Source organism: Melitaea cinxia, chromosome 1, assembly GCF_905220565.1.
Source record: "Melitaea cinxia chromosome 1, ilMelCinx1.1, whole genome shotgun sequence".
Lineage (NCBI taxonomy): Eukaryota > Metazoa > Arthropoda > Insecta > Lepidoptera > Nymphalidae > Melitaea > Melitaea cinxia.
Window position 1 is genome coordinate 8,531,460 of NC_059394.1, and position 16,731 is coordinate 8,548,190.

A 16,731-nucleotide genomic window follows, 5' to 3' on the forward strand; every position below is an offset into this window, starting at 1 on the left:
TTTCATCTCATCATTAAAGTAAAGTTTGTCTGTAAAGTAGAAAGAGTGATGTTCTATCCTCAACTTCATCTTCATCTTTTAAAGCGAGTGAACAAGTTAAGTTTGCTGATTTATGTACTTAGATGATTAAAATTAAAGAGTCATTCTTATGTCTTAGCTCTTGAATATAATATATAACTAAATACTAATAACTATATAAGTTTATAACTTTGACTTATCAAGTTATCACTGATGCAAACAAGTGACGTGTTTTTATTAAATGAAAGCCGAGAATATTGTTGAAAGATCGCGAGTTCAAATTTAAATTCACATCTCTAAATTTTCAATGACTAAGTTTTAAAAACATATTACGCACAAAAGTTGTGAAGAAACTTAGATTTCTTTGAGAAAACTGTGCGACATATAAACACCAATATCTTGTCTTGCATAAGATTTTACAAACTATGAAGCAGTTATCATTATTTGACCCATACCGTGTTTGCCGCTTGTGGCCGCCGCAAGCGCGGTGCTAAGGACGATGAGGTGTACAAGCATACTCCCGCGTACGGCGCCGACCGCGCATCAGGCCGCAAGCGCTACACTTACACAGGCTGCTGAAACAAGGTACGTTCATTATAAAAAATGTTAATTATAATATTACAATTGAGAAAAAGATTATAAGGCTCAAGCCGACCCCTATTTCAGGATCCTCGGCTCTTCCATAACAAATAATAAACTTAGTGGGTATAAGTATAGTAATAAAGACAAATAAAATACTTAAAAAAGAAAAATAAAGTTTACGAAAAAAATATAACAATAAAAAATGTTAATGTGTGTTTTATTTACATGTGTGTCTACATAAAAGTACATTATGATGCAAAAAGTACAATACACTCGTGGGTGTACAAGATGATGCAAAAAATTAAAGAGACATCTAATTCGTTATAAAAGAAACTGAGTTAAAGTTTCTAAATGAAGCGCTTGTATAATTTATTAGGCGTCCAAAACCTATTTAACATGAAATACGTTTTTTTTTCTCTGCTCAAATTTCATTATAATAAAATTATTTTTATTTATTTATTTTTTTATTTATTTAAGGTGAATTTACAGTTATAATAATACACAATTAGAGTTTATACATATTAGAAAATTACAAAAACCAATTAAAAATTCACACAGATAGAGTTATTTAAAAAAAATGTTTGCACATAAATACTATTTTTTTTCCAATGACTTGATTCAATATACGATAAGCGATGATGTCGATTACAATGTTGGAAAACGAACTCTGAACATAAGTTTTCATAATATATTAAAAGAAGGAACAAAAGCTATCAATAACTTTTAAAATCTACAACTAAGCTTCATGAAATTTATGTTAAATGTGTTCTACAGTAGTAAAACATCACTGATTTCAAACACACTAATATACAAGGACTTAAAAGTAATTTTTGCGCCATAAAACGTACGTATTGATTTCGATTGTATGAGTATACTTGTAAAAATTACGCGGTACGTCTTGTACAATATGTTTTATAATGTACAAAATTCTAAATAATAATTAAAGAAGCCATAAATATATCCTTAAAACCATGTACCGATATTTTTAAATGATTATATTTTATTATAATACCAAAAAAATAAAGTCGTTCATTATTAATTTATACAAAACTAGCTGTGCCCGCGGCTTCGCCCGCGTAGAAATCAGTGTGTCACAAAGTTTTCCCGGCAAACTTCCAGTGAAACTATTATCAAAATCGGCTTAGCCGTTCCGTAAACCTTTCTCTCGAAGCCCTCTCTCCATTGGTGAAATCGCATGAAACTCCGTTCAGTAGATTTTGAAGGAATCTATCACATATACTTTTGCGGACTTTGTTTTATAATACACTAACTGTCGCCCGCGACTACGTCCGCGTGGTTATGAAGATATGCATTACTATTAAGATGTTTAACGCAATTTTTTTTTTATTTCAGTCACTTGAAATGCTTATCAAACTGAGTAACTTTTTAAAAGGCACAATTTAGTATAATTTAATAGTTATTTTTATAAAACCTCTCTATACACCACATTTTTAGTTTTATTTTCAGGCTGTATATGTTTCATACAAACTATCAACCCTAATTTAAACCCTCTTAGCGGTGGAATATCGCAAAATACGTTCTTAGCGGACGTCAACTAACTATAATCTACCTCCCTGCCTCATCTTTGTCCATCCTGGATGGATGGACCATCCAGCGGTTATTAAGTTCTCGTGATGAGTGAGTCAGTGACCTTTCTCTTTTATATATATAGATTACGATGCATTATTTGGACACCTTCTCGCTATCTATAGAGCATACATTTTAAATTTCAAGTCTTTTACTTCTAAAACATAGGACTTTCATACAAAGTTCCAACCCCCCGTTTTGCCCCCTTAGGGGTTGAGTTTCGAAAAATCCGTTCTTAGCGGATCTCTACGCCCTATAAGGAGCCTTCCTGCCAAATTTCAAGTTTGTAGGTGTTATAGTTTCGGAGATTTCGTGATCAGTGGGTCAACCTACCATCCCCCGTTTTAACCCCAAAAAGGGGTTGATTTCTAAAGATACATTATTTGGACGCCTTCTTGCTATCTATAGAGCATACATTTTAAATTTCAAGACTTTTACTTCTAAAACATAGGACTTTCATACAAACTTCCAACCCCCCGTTTTGCCCCCTTAGGGGTCGAGTTTCATAAAATCCGTTCTTAGCGGATCTCTACGCCCTATAAGGAGCCTTCCTGCCAAATTTCAAGTTTGTAGGTGTTATAGTTTCGGAGATATCGTGATCAGTGAGTCAACCTACCATCCCCCGTTTTAACCCCAAAAAGGGGTTGATTTCTAAAGATGCATTATTTGGACGTCTTCTCATCATCTATAGAGCATACACTTAAAATTTCAGGTCTCTTACTTCAAAAACATAGGACTTTCATACAAACTTACAACCCCCGTTTTACCCCCTTAGGGGTCGAGTTTCGAAAAATCCGTTCTTAGCGGATCTCTACGCCCTATAAGGAGCCTTCCTGCCAAATTTCAAGTTTGTAGGTGTTATAGTTTCGGACATTTCGTGATCAGTGGGTCAACCTACCATCCCCCGTTTTAACCCCAAAAAGGGGTTGATTTCTAAAGATACATTATTTGGACGCCTTCTTGCTATCTATAGAGCATACATTTTAAATTTCAAGTCTTTTACTTCTAAAACATAGGACTTTCATACAAACTTCCAACCCCCGTTTTACCCCCTTAGGGGTCGTGTTTCGTAAAATCCGTTCTTAGCGGATCTCTACGCCCTATAAGGAGCCTTCCTGCCAAATTTCAAGTTTGTAGGTGTTATAGTTTCGGAGATTTCGTGATCAGTGGGTCAACCTACCATCCCCCGTTTTAACCCCAAAAAGGGGTTGATTTCTAAAGATACATTATTTGGACGCCTTCTTGCTATCTATAGAGCATACATTTTAAATTTCAAGTCTTTTACTTCTAAAACATAGGACTTTCATACAAACTTCCAACCCCCCGTTTTGCCCCCTTAGGGGTCGAGTTTCATAAAATCCGTTCTTAGCGGATCTCTACGCCCTATAAGGAGCCTTCCTGCCAAATTTCAAGTTTGTAGGTGTTATAGTTTCGGAGATATCGTGATCAGTGAGTCAACCTACCATCCCCCGTTTTAACCCCAAAAAGGGGTTGATTTCTAAAGATGCATTATTTGGACGTCTTCTCATCATCTATAGAGCATACACTTAAAATTTCAGGTCTCTTACTTCAAAAACATAGGACTTTCATACAAACTTACAACCCCCGTTTTACCCCCTTAGGGGTCGAGTTTCGAAAAATCCGTTCTTAGCGGATCTCTACGCCCTATAAGGAGCCTTCCTGCCAAATTTCAAGTTTGTAGGTGTTATAGTTTCGGAGATTTCGTGATCAGTGGGTCAACCTACCATCCCCCGTTTTAACCCCAAAAAGGGGTTGATTTCTAAAGATACATTATTTGGACGCCTTCTTGCTATCTATAGAGCATACATTTTAAATTTCAAGTCTTTTACTTCAAAAACATAGGACTTTCATACAAACTTCCAACCCCCGTTTTACCCCCTTAGGGGTCGTGTTTCGTAAAATCCGTTCTTAGCGGATCTCTACGCCCTATAAGGAGCCTTCCTGCCAAATTTCAAGTTTGTAGGTGTTATAGTTTCGGAGATATCGTGATCAGTGAGTCAACCTACCATCCCCCGTTTTAACCCCAAAAAGGGGTTGATTTCTAAAGATACATTATTTAGACGCCTTCTTGCTATCTATAGAGCATACATTTTAAATTTCAAGTCTTTTACTTCAAAAACATAGGACTTTCATACAAACTTCCAACCCCCGTTTTACCCCCTTAGGGGTCGTGTTTCGTAAAATCCGTTCTTAGCGGATCTCTACGCCCTATAAGGAGCCTTCCTGCCAAATTTCAAGTTTGTAGGTGTTATAGTTTCGGAGATATCGTGATCAGTGAGTCAACCTACCATCCCCCGTTTTAACCCCAAAAAGGGGTTGATTTCTAAAGATGCATTATTTGGACGTCTTCTCATCATCTATAGAGCATACACTTAAAATTTCAGGTCTCTTACTTCAAAAACATAGGACTTTCATACAAACTTGCAACCCCCGTTTTACCCCCTTAGGGGTCGAGTTTCGAAAAATCCGTTCTTAGCGGATGTCTACGCTCTATAAGAAGCCTACCTGCCAAATTTCAAGTTTGTAGGTGCTATAGTTTCGGAGATTTCGTGATGAGTGAGTGACCTTTCGCTTTTATATATATTATAGATTACCTTTCTACACGTAGAACTCCGACTTATATAAATGTGTTTATTCATAATATTTTTACATTTCAATATTTTCATCATTATTATTAATTAAAGATGATTAAGAATATAATTAAATCCACTGTAAAAATTCTTTGATGAATAAAAATATAATAAAATATTTCCTAAGTATTTATTATATAATTTTAATTTTGTTCTTTCTTCTAAATCTTGGCATAGTAATTGATCAACGAGGATAAAGGTTCAGAATAATAAAAAAGATCGGGGAATGTTAGTATGGGTGGGGGAACGAAATAATTGATCGTCGCTCTGAATTTTAAAATATTGTTCATCTTAAAAACGGGAAAAGCAGCATTTAAATAGAAAATGAGTAGTATATTTTAATCTGCTTTAAAAACACATACTAGAGGACTACACCAGAGTGACTGAAAAGTTCTTTATGAAATTACTTAATTTAGTTTAAATCTTCATCAGTTACAAACATTATTTCATACAAAGAAAAGACGCTTACGTCAGCACGATCAAATTACAAATTCAAAAGCAGTGATATAACAATATTAATATTAAAGGACGTACTACGTTTACACGATGGATATGTAAACGCTGAGAGCAAACAGACTCACATTTCTCACATGATTGCGAACAGAACCTTCGTCCCTATTTACATTCTCGTATTCAGTCGCAAGCTATGCAACTGTTAACTCGGACACGAATGTTGCCACAAACTATCCGTTTACACTTTCTACGAATGCAGTTCCACATTTGTTAGCGCTATTTGGGATTTGCTACTTTCAGAATCAGGACGCTTACTAAACTTTTGTTATCAGGTTTTTGTTTCGCATCACTTTTGTATGTGCGGTTTTATGTGTGGTTTTATGCGCTAGTTTTATTTTTGACTGTGGCCGCTCTATATTTTTTGTTTCTATATTGTGTGAGTAAGATGTAAATCAAAACCACATTGTTAGGGAATGCTTAGATTTAAAATTTTCAATATTCATTATAAATAAGTTTTCACAATCTTTTCACAGAGGATTGTTAGAAAATAATGTCGGCATTGTAATAAAGTTAGAGAAAATGTCCGTTTTTGTCTTTCATCTACGTTACAGTTTAAAAATACATTCGAATCAGATTATGTATTTAGAAAATATTCCCCTGCCTAACCCATGACGACGGAAAATGAACCTGAATTTGGAGTATCATTATATTCGTTATATTTTAAAAGATGTATAAAATATCAATACAATGCAAAGTTTAAATAAATAAATTGCTAATTATTTTTAACCGACTTCCAAAAAAGGAGGAGGTTCTCAATTCGACTGTATTTTTTTTTATGTATGTTACATCAGAACTTTTGACTTGGTGGAGCGATTTCGAAAAATTTTCTTTTAATCTAAAGGTGGTGTATGCCAATTGGTCCCATTTAAATTTGTTTGAGATCTAACAACTACTTTTCGAGCTATATCTAATAATGCGTCTTTACTTGACGCTTTTTTCGTCGACCTACGTTGTATTTATACCGCATAACTTTCTACTGCATGTACCGATTTTGATGATTCTTTTTTTGTTGGAAAGGAGATATCCCTAGTTTGGTATCATGATAAGGAAACCAGGATCTGATGATGGGATCCCAGAGAAATTGATGGAAATTCTTGAAAATCCGCAATAACTTTTTACTTGGTGTACCGATTTTGATAATTCTTTTTTTGTTGGAAAGAAGATATCCTTAATATGTACGATTTTATTTTTTTTGTGTTACCCACACATTAGGGATTCTAAACATTTTTTGAATATCATATCAAAAATTGACCGCTCCAGCGGGATTCGAACCCGCGTCTCCGACTGACCGTGTCGGCGCTCTAGCCAATTAAGCTATGGAACGATGTACCCACCAGAGCGAAATTCTTGATATGATGATTTTTATTTTCGGTTTAAGCGATATAATTACGAGTCTCAATTACATCGACGAGTAATACAACGTAGATCGAGAAAGTAGTGGTCAGATCTCAATAAAATTCTCTCAACAAACACAATTATTAGTTCGCTAATAGTAAAAAGAATATTTACACTTCATAAAGCACGTTGTATGTATTTTATACTTTGATATGTCCCTGTCTACTTTATAAAGATATTTACAAGAATAACTTGAGGGTTCTCGTTTTAAATTTAAAAATTTGATTTGAAAAAATCGAGTAGGTATTTATTTTATTTTTAACTTGAACTGTTTCAAATTAAAGTCGCAAAATAGAAAATAATATGACTAGATAAAAAAAAAAAATGTAATTTTTATGTTTCACTATATTGGTTTTGATAAACATAAGTCTCAAACTCAAGTCTTTGTATAATTAAGCGATTCTCAAAATGACCTTGGCTTCACAACTTGACTCGATAAGTAACTCTGTAACAGAGTTGTATAAATTTTCGTCGTCAGAATTGTCCGTGATTTATATTATAAATTATTTAACTAATTGTATGCAATTTATCACTGCAATCCTCCATTAAAAATTTCCAAGCAATACCTCAAACCCGTGTTCCAAAATCTGTCTGTAAGGACGCTTTTGACTTAGTATCAGAATTGACGCATCGGATATCCAAATTATTTTAAAGTTTATTCAAATTAGGATGAAATATACTAATTAGTTATTTAGTTCGTTAATTTCACTAATTATCAATAAATATGCAGGATCACCTAAATTTAAAAATAATTGAGAATATTATTCGTAGTTTTAAATAAAATAGGAAATAAGTACTTATCACAGTTTTCATTTTAAAATAAAACATAATTCCATCGAGGAACCGAGAGCGGTTTGAATAACAACTCTTTAATTGAAAGTTTAGCAATTTGCTCTACCCTCCCAAATGGACCCGACGGGGTATGGGCCAACTCTCATCCACCGGCTTTCAAAATTGAATGTAGGCAGATGTGCTTAATTACCAAGCCAGATGCTATGCTCCTCGCTTATCTTGAGATGAACCCGCTTGTTAAAACGAGATCGTTTACGTAAGAAGCCTTTTTCAGCAGTTTTATCAATTGTACAGTAAATAATAGTTAACAAAAGATTAATTAATATTTACAGTGCTACTGTGACGTGGTTATCGCTCTCCGCTCTCCGTTAATGCTTTTGATATAACCGTTTAATAAATGTTATGAAAATGAATGCCATCAACGTTATATTTGTTTACCGAAAAACTATATTTTTATAAAATAATTTAGGTAAGACTTTTTAACGTATTATTATTTTTTACACGTGATATTTAATCCAAAAATATGTTAATTATAACCAATTGAAATAAATCGCGAAATAACGAATCATATATGTATAATATTTTGTTAAAATAAATCTAGAATATATATTTATATATATCCGTTTGAGGCATAAAGATAAAATTTAGCACGGAGGTAGTTTATAGTTAGAAGACGTCCTCTAACAACAGTTATTGTCACCAGGGCAGCATTAAATAGGTCTAATGGCTCTCACAAGTTTTTATAAAAGTTCATCATTTTTGTACTATAAACTTAAAATTTAACAACGGTAATTAATTATTAGTAGATGTACTCCGAGAACGGATTGGCGACAGGGTCGCACTAAAGAGGTCTGAGAGCTCTCAAATGATTTTTTAGAATTCCTTAATTTTTCATGCTAAAAGCTTAAAATTTTTAGTTTATGCTTAAGTCCACTAAGAACGGATTTTGTGATAAGGCCTGATAATAATTAGGCCATTATTTAAATTATAAGCATACAACTTAATTTTTTATCAGTACTGAAAGTGAATAAATATGTATTATATTTCAGTATTTGTAAACAATTTACCCTCAAACAGGTCAAACAGGGGTTGAAGGTTAAATCAAAAGATTTTCGTTTTTTAAGCTGAAAACTTAAACATTTAATTTTGGACTACTTATTTAAATGGGTAAACACCTGATTCATTTCTTGTGAAAATTCTAACCTTAAATGGGCATACAGGGGATTAAATTTGTATGAAAGTCCGTCATTTTTGAAATTAGAAGCTCGAATCATTTTCCAGTCTGAGAAAGACACTACTCTTGAGTAATGTTGTAAAAGCTCCTGGGTTGGGGGGGGGGGTTGGGTCGGCAACGCGCTTGCGATGCTTCTGATGTTGCAGGCGTCTATTAGCTTAGGAAGGAGGCTTCGTTTTGAAGGTTTTCACCAATCCCTTCTTAATTGTGCGACGCGTCGACGTTTTTTCATATTGACCAAATTACGCTACAGTGCTACAAAACTCATGCCAAAGTACCTTTTTGTTCTGTATCATCTGATATACCTACAGTAGCTTTACCTACCGAGTCCAATTTTGTTTTCAAATCATTCACGAACCCATTGTACACTCAAAATTTCAACTAAATCGGTCGAATCATTTAAGGGATGTTAGGTGATAAAGATACATACAGAAGAATTATACTTATATGTATAGATAGACCTACCTAAATAATAATACTTCATTATTTATTAAAAGTTAAAGTTGGAGGCTAATTGTTAGATACTGTTGCTTTCGCTAACTTCTAATTCTAAATCTCACTTCGTTAATAATCAAGTCTCTGTCTTATAGTATCTTGTAACAATTCAGAACATTTAAAGGTTTTCTCGTAACACCGTATTTTTTTTTCGTGGATAAATTGATTATTTTATAAATTTTCTTTTATATAAACCTTCTCCTTACAATAACGAAAGCAAATAGTAATTGCCAAAGTGGTGAGAAAGTAGTCCGTATATACATTTTGTGATTAATTATTATTACCATAATTCTTTTAAAGTTATAATAGACTGTTTTTATAATTTAATTGGCATTCAGATATTGTTAGCCTTCAAACCTATACTTTCGCGGGTGAAGCTGCGATAAAAGCTAGTCTAAGTATAATTTAGTGTAGTCGTATGCAATAACAATTTATAAAATTTCTCCGCTAGTCGCACCGCATAGAAACTATACTATAATATACAGAGGAGTCGTTATGAGGGCTGGTTGACGAGCGGCACGCTAGTACGTGCTGTCACACAAGTGAATCAAACTTCCCTTACATTTTATCTAACTGCAATGGAGGTCGAGTTTATGTCACTCGCCCTACTTGATTTAGTTTTGATAGCGGAAGGGAGCGGCTTTTAGATAAATGATTCCACGCCGTCGAAGCTAAAACTGACTTCGAGTATCGGGTCTGGAATAGTGTTTAGAACGACACCCAGAGGTTTTATTGGGTGTTATAAGGGTTGTAATGTAATGAATTTCGCAAGGGACGCTAAAGTGGATTAGATATTGTAAATAAGAAATATCGGCCCGAATTTGAAAACCTTAAGAGGGAAATGATTGGAAAGATTTAATATTTAAAGTGCTTCTATTTCATTCATTGTTTTATGTATTCTTTACTAAATACAAATAATAAAGTATTAGTTTACCCTCTTATTTATGATTGACATTATTTTAGCAAACTATTATTTAAAAAAAAATCAAAATCTATTAAGAACCTTACTAAGTAAAAATAAGTAGGTGAATAAAATTTCAAAATATCATCGTGAAATGAATGTAAACATAGGAACAACGTATCGTGACTAAACATTACAGTTATAATCAAAGAGTCGTTAGGCGTGAACGCAGTCGACTGAAGGCGTAACTGTTACAATAGAAACTGTGTGATACTTCCGTGATAAGAGCCTACAGTATATAACTAAGGAACTGTTATTCAATAATAGTAATTCTCAACTATGTTAGGGATTAGTCTAGTGTAAATCCTATAAGACGGTTGGTTATACTAAGATAAAAAACAGTTTAACGGAAACTTTGATATGTTTTTTTAAACTCTAACGATATAAAATAGAGAATAATAAAAATTTATTTAATATATATCCGCCAACCCGCAGTGGAACAGCGTAGCGGATTAAGCTCTGATCCATCTTCTAAATAGAAAAGAGGGCTATGCCTAGCAGTGAGAAGCTACAGGTTAAATCGTATTTAATACAACCACACGAAAGGTTAATTGAAACGCTGCGATTGCTATCGTTAACTACGTTACAATGTTACGTATTTTTTAAATACTTATTAATTACAATCGTATTTTGAAAACCTGAATGCTGAAAGCTATATGACTATTATATGCTACTACCTAGTAAAAATCTTACTAGTATTATTTTACTTAGCATATCGAAAAATCAAGTCCGATTATATTTGAAAAATCTACTTAGCTTAAAACATACCGCTGGCATACTCAAAGTGCAGTCTAAGAACTTGAACTAACAATAAGGTGATAAATCCGATTAAGACTCTTACTCCACAAGATATTTTACTTTCCGTCTACATTACAGGAAAGAGACTACGTAATATACTATTATGGTAATTACATAATCTGTCGTAAATTGTAATTATACATATTATGCACGTAAATACGCATATTATGTTGGCTTTGTCGCGTGTCTACATACACTACACTAATATGAGTTCATTAGCCGTCGCTTATTCGCGTAGTATTGTGTACACAGCGTTTTGTCGTCAACAATTAATCTTCATTAATGTACGTGGTATGCGGTTTACTTAGTCCGATGCTGGATGGGCCGTAACTTAGAATAAACTATTTTAATGATAAGTATACTTGAAGATGTTTCATTCAAACTGTTCGCGTCCCTTGCAACTTAAGTTTTTCTTTGTACACTTAAAATATGTTTCGAATAATCGTTTGTAATATTTATTGTTTTGTATATATTTTTTTATCATTGTGTAGAATTTACATACAAATCACAATTTAATAAATAGTAATAATCATCAAAATTCAATAAATAGTAATAATTATTAGATCATAAATAAATAATAAAGCATCGTTGGAATAGGCTAGAAAGGCCAGGAGGCTGGAGAGGTTTCGGAAAAAAAATTACCCTAAGATTATCGTACGATACGTTAACATTTTATTGATTTTTGTGGCCTCAAACACGCAATCCACATAAATTTGAACACGAATGCATTTTTAAACACTACCGCCGCTTTTTCCATCTATTTGTATAAGGTTAAGTTATTAATCCATTGGACACTAGCAATAATAAGTTTTGATGCCGTTATTTACCATCAAAATAAGATATCCCAAAGAAATTATGTTTATTTAAATATTAATCCTAAACAGTTTTAAAATAAAAATTTTTATCCAAATAAATACACCATTCATCAAATAATTATTTTTGAAAAAAAGTTTTCCTTGACATATTATTTGATTTCAATGAATATCTTAGAAGATATCATAGTTTTAAAATAAGTCTGTAATGAATTAATAATCACAAAATAATTAAAAATTAAGTAAGTATTAAAAGTTATTTATTATACTATTATTAACCAGGCGTATAATGTACATATAATATAGAATGTACTTAATCAACCAGGCAATTTTATGGAGATAAACTTTGTGTTTTATAGCATTTAATTCTGACGCTTTATTTGGGAGATAATGTAAAATCAAATGAAACGACGCCGCGGCGCGCAGTGCTCCTGAATAAGTTGCCTAAGTTGAAAAGTAATGGTTTAAAAAAAATTAGTACATTTTTTCCTCAAATTATCGGTCGTAAAACCGCGGAGTACAGCTAGATTAAGATATTTGGAATTTCTAAAGAATTTCTCTTTATCAGTTATAAAGACATAATTATTGTAGTCAGATATTCCTTCTTGAACTTTAATTTTTTTGAACGTTAGTGTTTCTAGGTAAGATAAAAACGAAAGCCAGTAAGTATATTTTACATAATGCATATGTAGTCTGCGTATAATAACACATAAAATTAATTATATTTATCGGTATTATATACTTAATTCGCACACAAACCGCGGCGGTTCGAATCCGTAATGAATGTGAAATTAATGTAAAGTGGCCGGTCATAAATCCCGGAAGGTTTGGTGCAATAAAACAAAAAATGAATACTACCAGTTTGATAAAACAAAAAGTTTGTTTGGCAAGTTCTCTTGGGGACAGCCGCCTAAGCCGAGACCTCGGTGCGCCTGTGTCCGGTTTTTGTTTCGGACAATTTCAGTAAAGCCTGTGTGTATTACTTTTCACCAGAGCACAAAGGAATGTCCAGAAATAATACCTCATCGCTACATAGCTGACTGCAAAAAAATCGAAAAGAAAATGCCACGTACCAGAATTACCTCTAGAACTTTCGAATAGATTTTAAAAAAGTTACAATACAACAGTATTTTTATTTTAATATATTCGTAATTCGTACCTCGTGGTACATTATTATAGGCAGAAGTTTTTAAAAAATAGTTTTTTAAAAAATATCTAATACATGAGGCTTAAATTTTTTTTAAAGTAATGAGCAGTTTTTTTATAAGATTATTTTAAAGATTAAACTGAACTAGAAATAATTTTATTTTAATAAATCTAAGCGTAACGAGCTAATTTTATCAACATCCTAATACTATTTCGGCTCATCGGCATTTTAGCTGTATCTTTGGAACTGGTTGGGATATTTGAAATATTCATAAATATATGACTGCTATGACAATATTAGAATAAAATTTCGTTGAAATTTTTTTAACATTATAAAAAAAACTTAATTGAATAATAAAAAATAATTTACGTGTATTATTACATTGAAAGGTGTTATGGGATCATTTTCATGCAAATACAACAAGCTCCGGCTGGTTTCAGTTACAGCTAACGTTTTATTATAAAATCTCTTTCATAAGAATTGTTTATAATGTATTTAAATTTTATTTTTTTCTTCAGTACATAAACTATTGGTACAAATGTTTTTATTATTTTTATAACTCGCTTTTTAGTTGTCTTTCGTGTACATACAGTTAACGGGATTACTTTTATTTTACTCAAAAGTTAACATGACTGTATTTAACAATAAAACCATCCTATGCGATGATGATGCGAAGAGTCATCGTATATTATTATTTTGGTTTTTTTAGTGTAATATTAAATATCGTTCATTCTTTCAAAATTAGCCAAAATAATTAGTATCCGTTACGCCATTAGTTTTACTACTTCTCATTTTCAGTCTTCTGCGATGCTCTAAAGAAGAAAAGTTTTTATTACTTTAGTTTTCACGTTCCATATAAAAGTTCAAACGCTTGCATTCATCTGAATTTGACGTTTAAATGTGTAGCTGATCCCTTTTAAGTATATAGTACGAGTGTGGGTACTTGTTTGTAATAAGTGTGTCGTATTCTAGGGCCATTTGCCCTGCTATAAACATGAATGGCGCCAAAACGTCTCTCTTATCTCGGATATTTCTCAGAGGGGCGGAAGCGGAGCCCTAAAGGCACCGTTTACATTCTCAAGTGTAGCCTTAAAGGATCTCGAAATAAGGGCCTCAAAGAACTCTAACAGCACTACGTTCTTGGAGCAAATGGGCTGTTAAGAAACTCAAAACCGATTACGATATTGATTTTTATTTAACCAATATCACTTACTACACGGGCGAGGTTAATCCCTATTCCTTTGTAATTTATAAGAACAAATACTTGTGTGGAATTTCCTTTCGAATATTTTTATCGGTTGTATTGAGAAAAAAAAGCACGTGAGAATTAAACATCAGTTTAATAATTCTTTGGAATTTATAATGTAATATATAGTCTTCTGAATATGTAAACAAAGAGTAAAGACAAACTAAAACGTAGGAGTCTGGCATAAATTTTCCAATCCCAACCAAGCATTGCATGTAAGAAAGCTTATCTTAGACCGTGTCATGTGGCTACATATTCATGGGGCGAACTCGATGCGGCGGATAAGTCGCAGAATTCGTCACAGTTTCACTTGAGAGAAGTTACCCACTCATGAATATTAAGCAGATAATGCAGTTATAATACGCCGAGCTCAATGTTAATGTCGCATTTAATTATACGTGCCTAGTAATTCCTCGGATCTTTCCTGTCAAGTGGCGTTCACTCAGTGAGAGATTTACATTTTAATATCAATTGCATTGAATTAATTTGGGTCTTAGTTTGGTCGCAGATAATGTAAGGACGTGAGTCATGTAGATGTGTCATGAATCATGATCGCTCGCATAAATGATGGCACACATTAATCGCTCTGATGCTCGACTAGCCGTCAACGTATTCGCGTCTCGGTCTGCTTACTCGTTTTTGTGATATTTTTGATATGTGATAGATTACATTTTGCCAAACGAAAAATATTATTCTGTTTTCTAACGAGTCAAACAAATGTAATATTTCTTTCAAAACTAATAATTCCAATAATTTAAATTATTCAAATTCTAACTCAAAAAAAATAAAATAAAAAAACATATATTTTTAAAGTCTAGAATTCACTATTTTATAAATTAAATAAACGATATAAAATAAAGAATCTTATAAACAAAAGTACAAATAGAAGAAGAAAAACGGGTAATAAATATTCTACGGGGAAGATCTGTACGGTTGGAGGGATTTAACCGTACAGATCTTCCCCACGACATCGTGTCATCTTCTTGTGACATCCCTACGACTGTGTTCTTGTCTTACAGCGTTTGTATAAATGATAACACATTATAATAATCAAGTTATACAAGTATCCAAGTGTAGCTGTAGAATTAATTACTTTTTATTACTTTTTCCTACATAAAAGTTAATAATATTACATTTTTATTATGTAATCGTATATATTAAATGACTGGTGCATAATTAAAAAAAATATTATGAAATTAAAAAATAATGTTAATATAAATGTTTAAAAATATTTCCAACTAAAGAAGAAATTGATTTTTAAAATGAGAAAGCTAAAGTACATTTCATACAAATTTTTTAAATCAGAACGCGAAATATGTAAAACAACAAATTTTTATTCATTCCAATTGAATTTAAAGTATAAAACAGTCATCAAACAAATGAACAACTGTGTTACAGTTATCGTGTTTTATTTTTTGTAATAAAGTAACGCCTTGTTTTTTCAACTTATTCAGTCATGTAATTTTGTTAGCAGAGCTAGCGGATATAGGTGTAAAATTACGAATTGGGATGAGATTGTTTGTACGCAAACAGCCAGTGTCCGCTTATTAGATGGGCCTCGAGTAATAAAAACATCGCCTTATTACACGCGGGGCCTCCGTCCTCCCAGGAACACTGAAATTTAAATTCTGACATAAAACGATTTGTTTTTGCCGAAACAATAAAATGAGATTCAGTTTAACGACATGAGCCTTTATGCATAATGCGATCACCGACTTTGATAGCCGTCATCTACACGGACAGTAAAACATCAATTACAAACCGCGATATCGGGGATACATAAATTTGTATCAATAAAACCAACGAAGTACGAGTAGAACATATGTATTAAGATTGTTTTCTAATGTTTACGCGTATTTCACTCAAGCCCGATAAAATCCGTTAAAGTTTTTTTATTATAATTAAGATTGTTGTTGTAGGTCCAATACACCTAGTAGTAAAAACATTGCTTTTGGACATTTTGATGTGTGGGTTTAAATTGTTACAACATTATTGGATTAAAAATGCAATGAATGGAAATATATTTTATTCTACGAGACATTTTGCCGCGACTTATGCTGTAACCATAATCGTGAACGCGGTTACCTTTGGCCATATTTTATAATATTAAAGTGTATATGCATGCAGTGAATGGAAAGAGGTTTTATTCAACGAGACATCTTGCCGCGACTTATACTGTAACCATAATCGTCAACGCGGTTACCTTTGGCCGTATTTTATAATATTAGTTTACAGTGTACAATGAAAAATTTGCAAAGATTCTAATTTAGATGGATGATAATACAATTAAAGAACATGGAGTTTCTTACTATAAAATAGTCTCAGTGTACGTGTTGTGTTATCAGCATTAAATTATCAACTTTAATTTAAAAAAAGTAAAACAGAGTTCCAATATAAATAAAATATTGTGTTTTTACTGTTTAAATTTAGAAAAATAAAATTCACACTACTGCTTGACTTAAAAGAATTTGTTAATATTGTAGTAATTAGGATTATTATA

General features: G+C 32.5%; 1 protein-coding gene across 1 annotated transcript in view; it reads right to left on the minus strand.

Moving 5' to 3' along the window:
* The window catches only part of LOC123661448 (lachesin-like), a 72,117-nt gene extending 71,583 nt beyond the window's left edge, over positions 1-534 (minus strand). The window contains exon 1 of the mRNA XM_045596438.1: positions 474-534. Coding sequence (XP_045452394.1) covers positions 474-534 — 61 coding nt within the window. The remainder of the gene's footprint in view (positions 1-473) is intronic.
* Between the last annotated feature and the right edge of the window lie 16,197 nt (positions 535-16,731).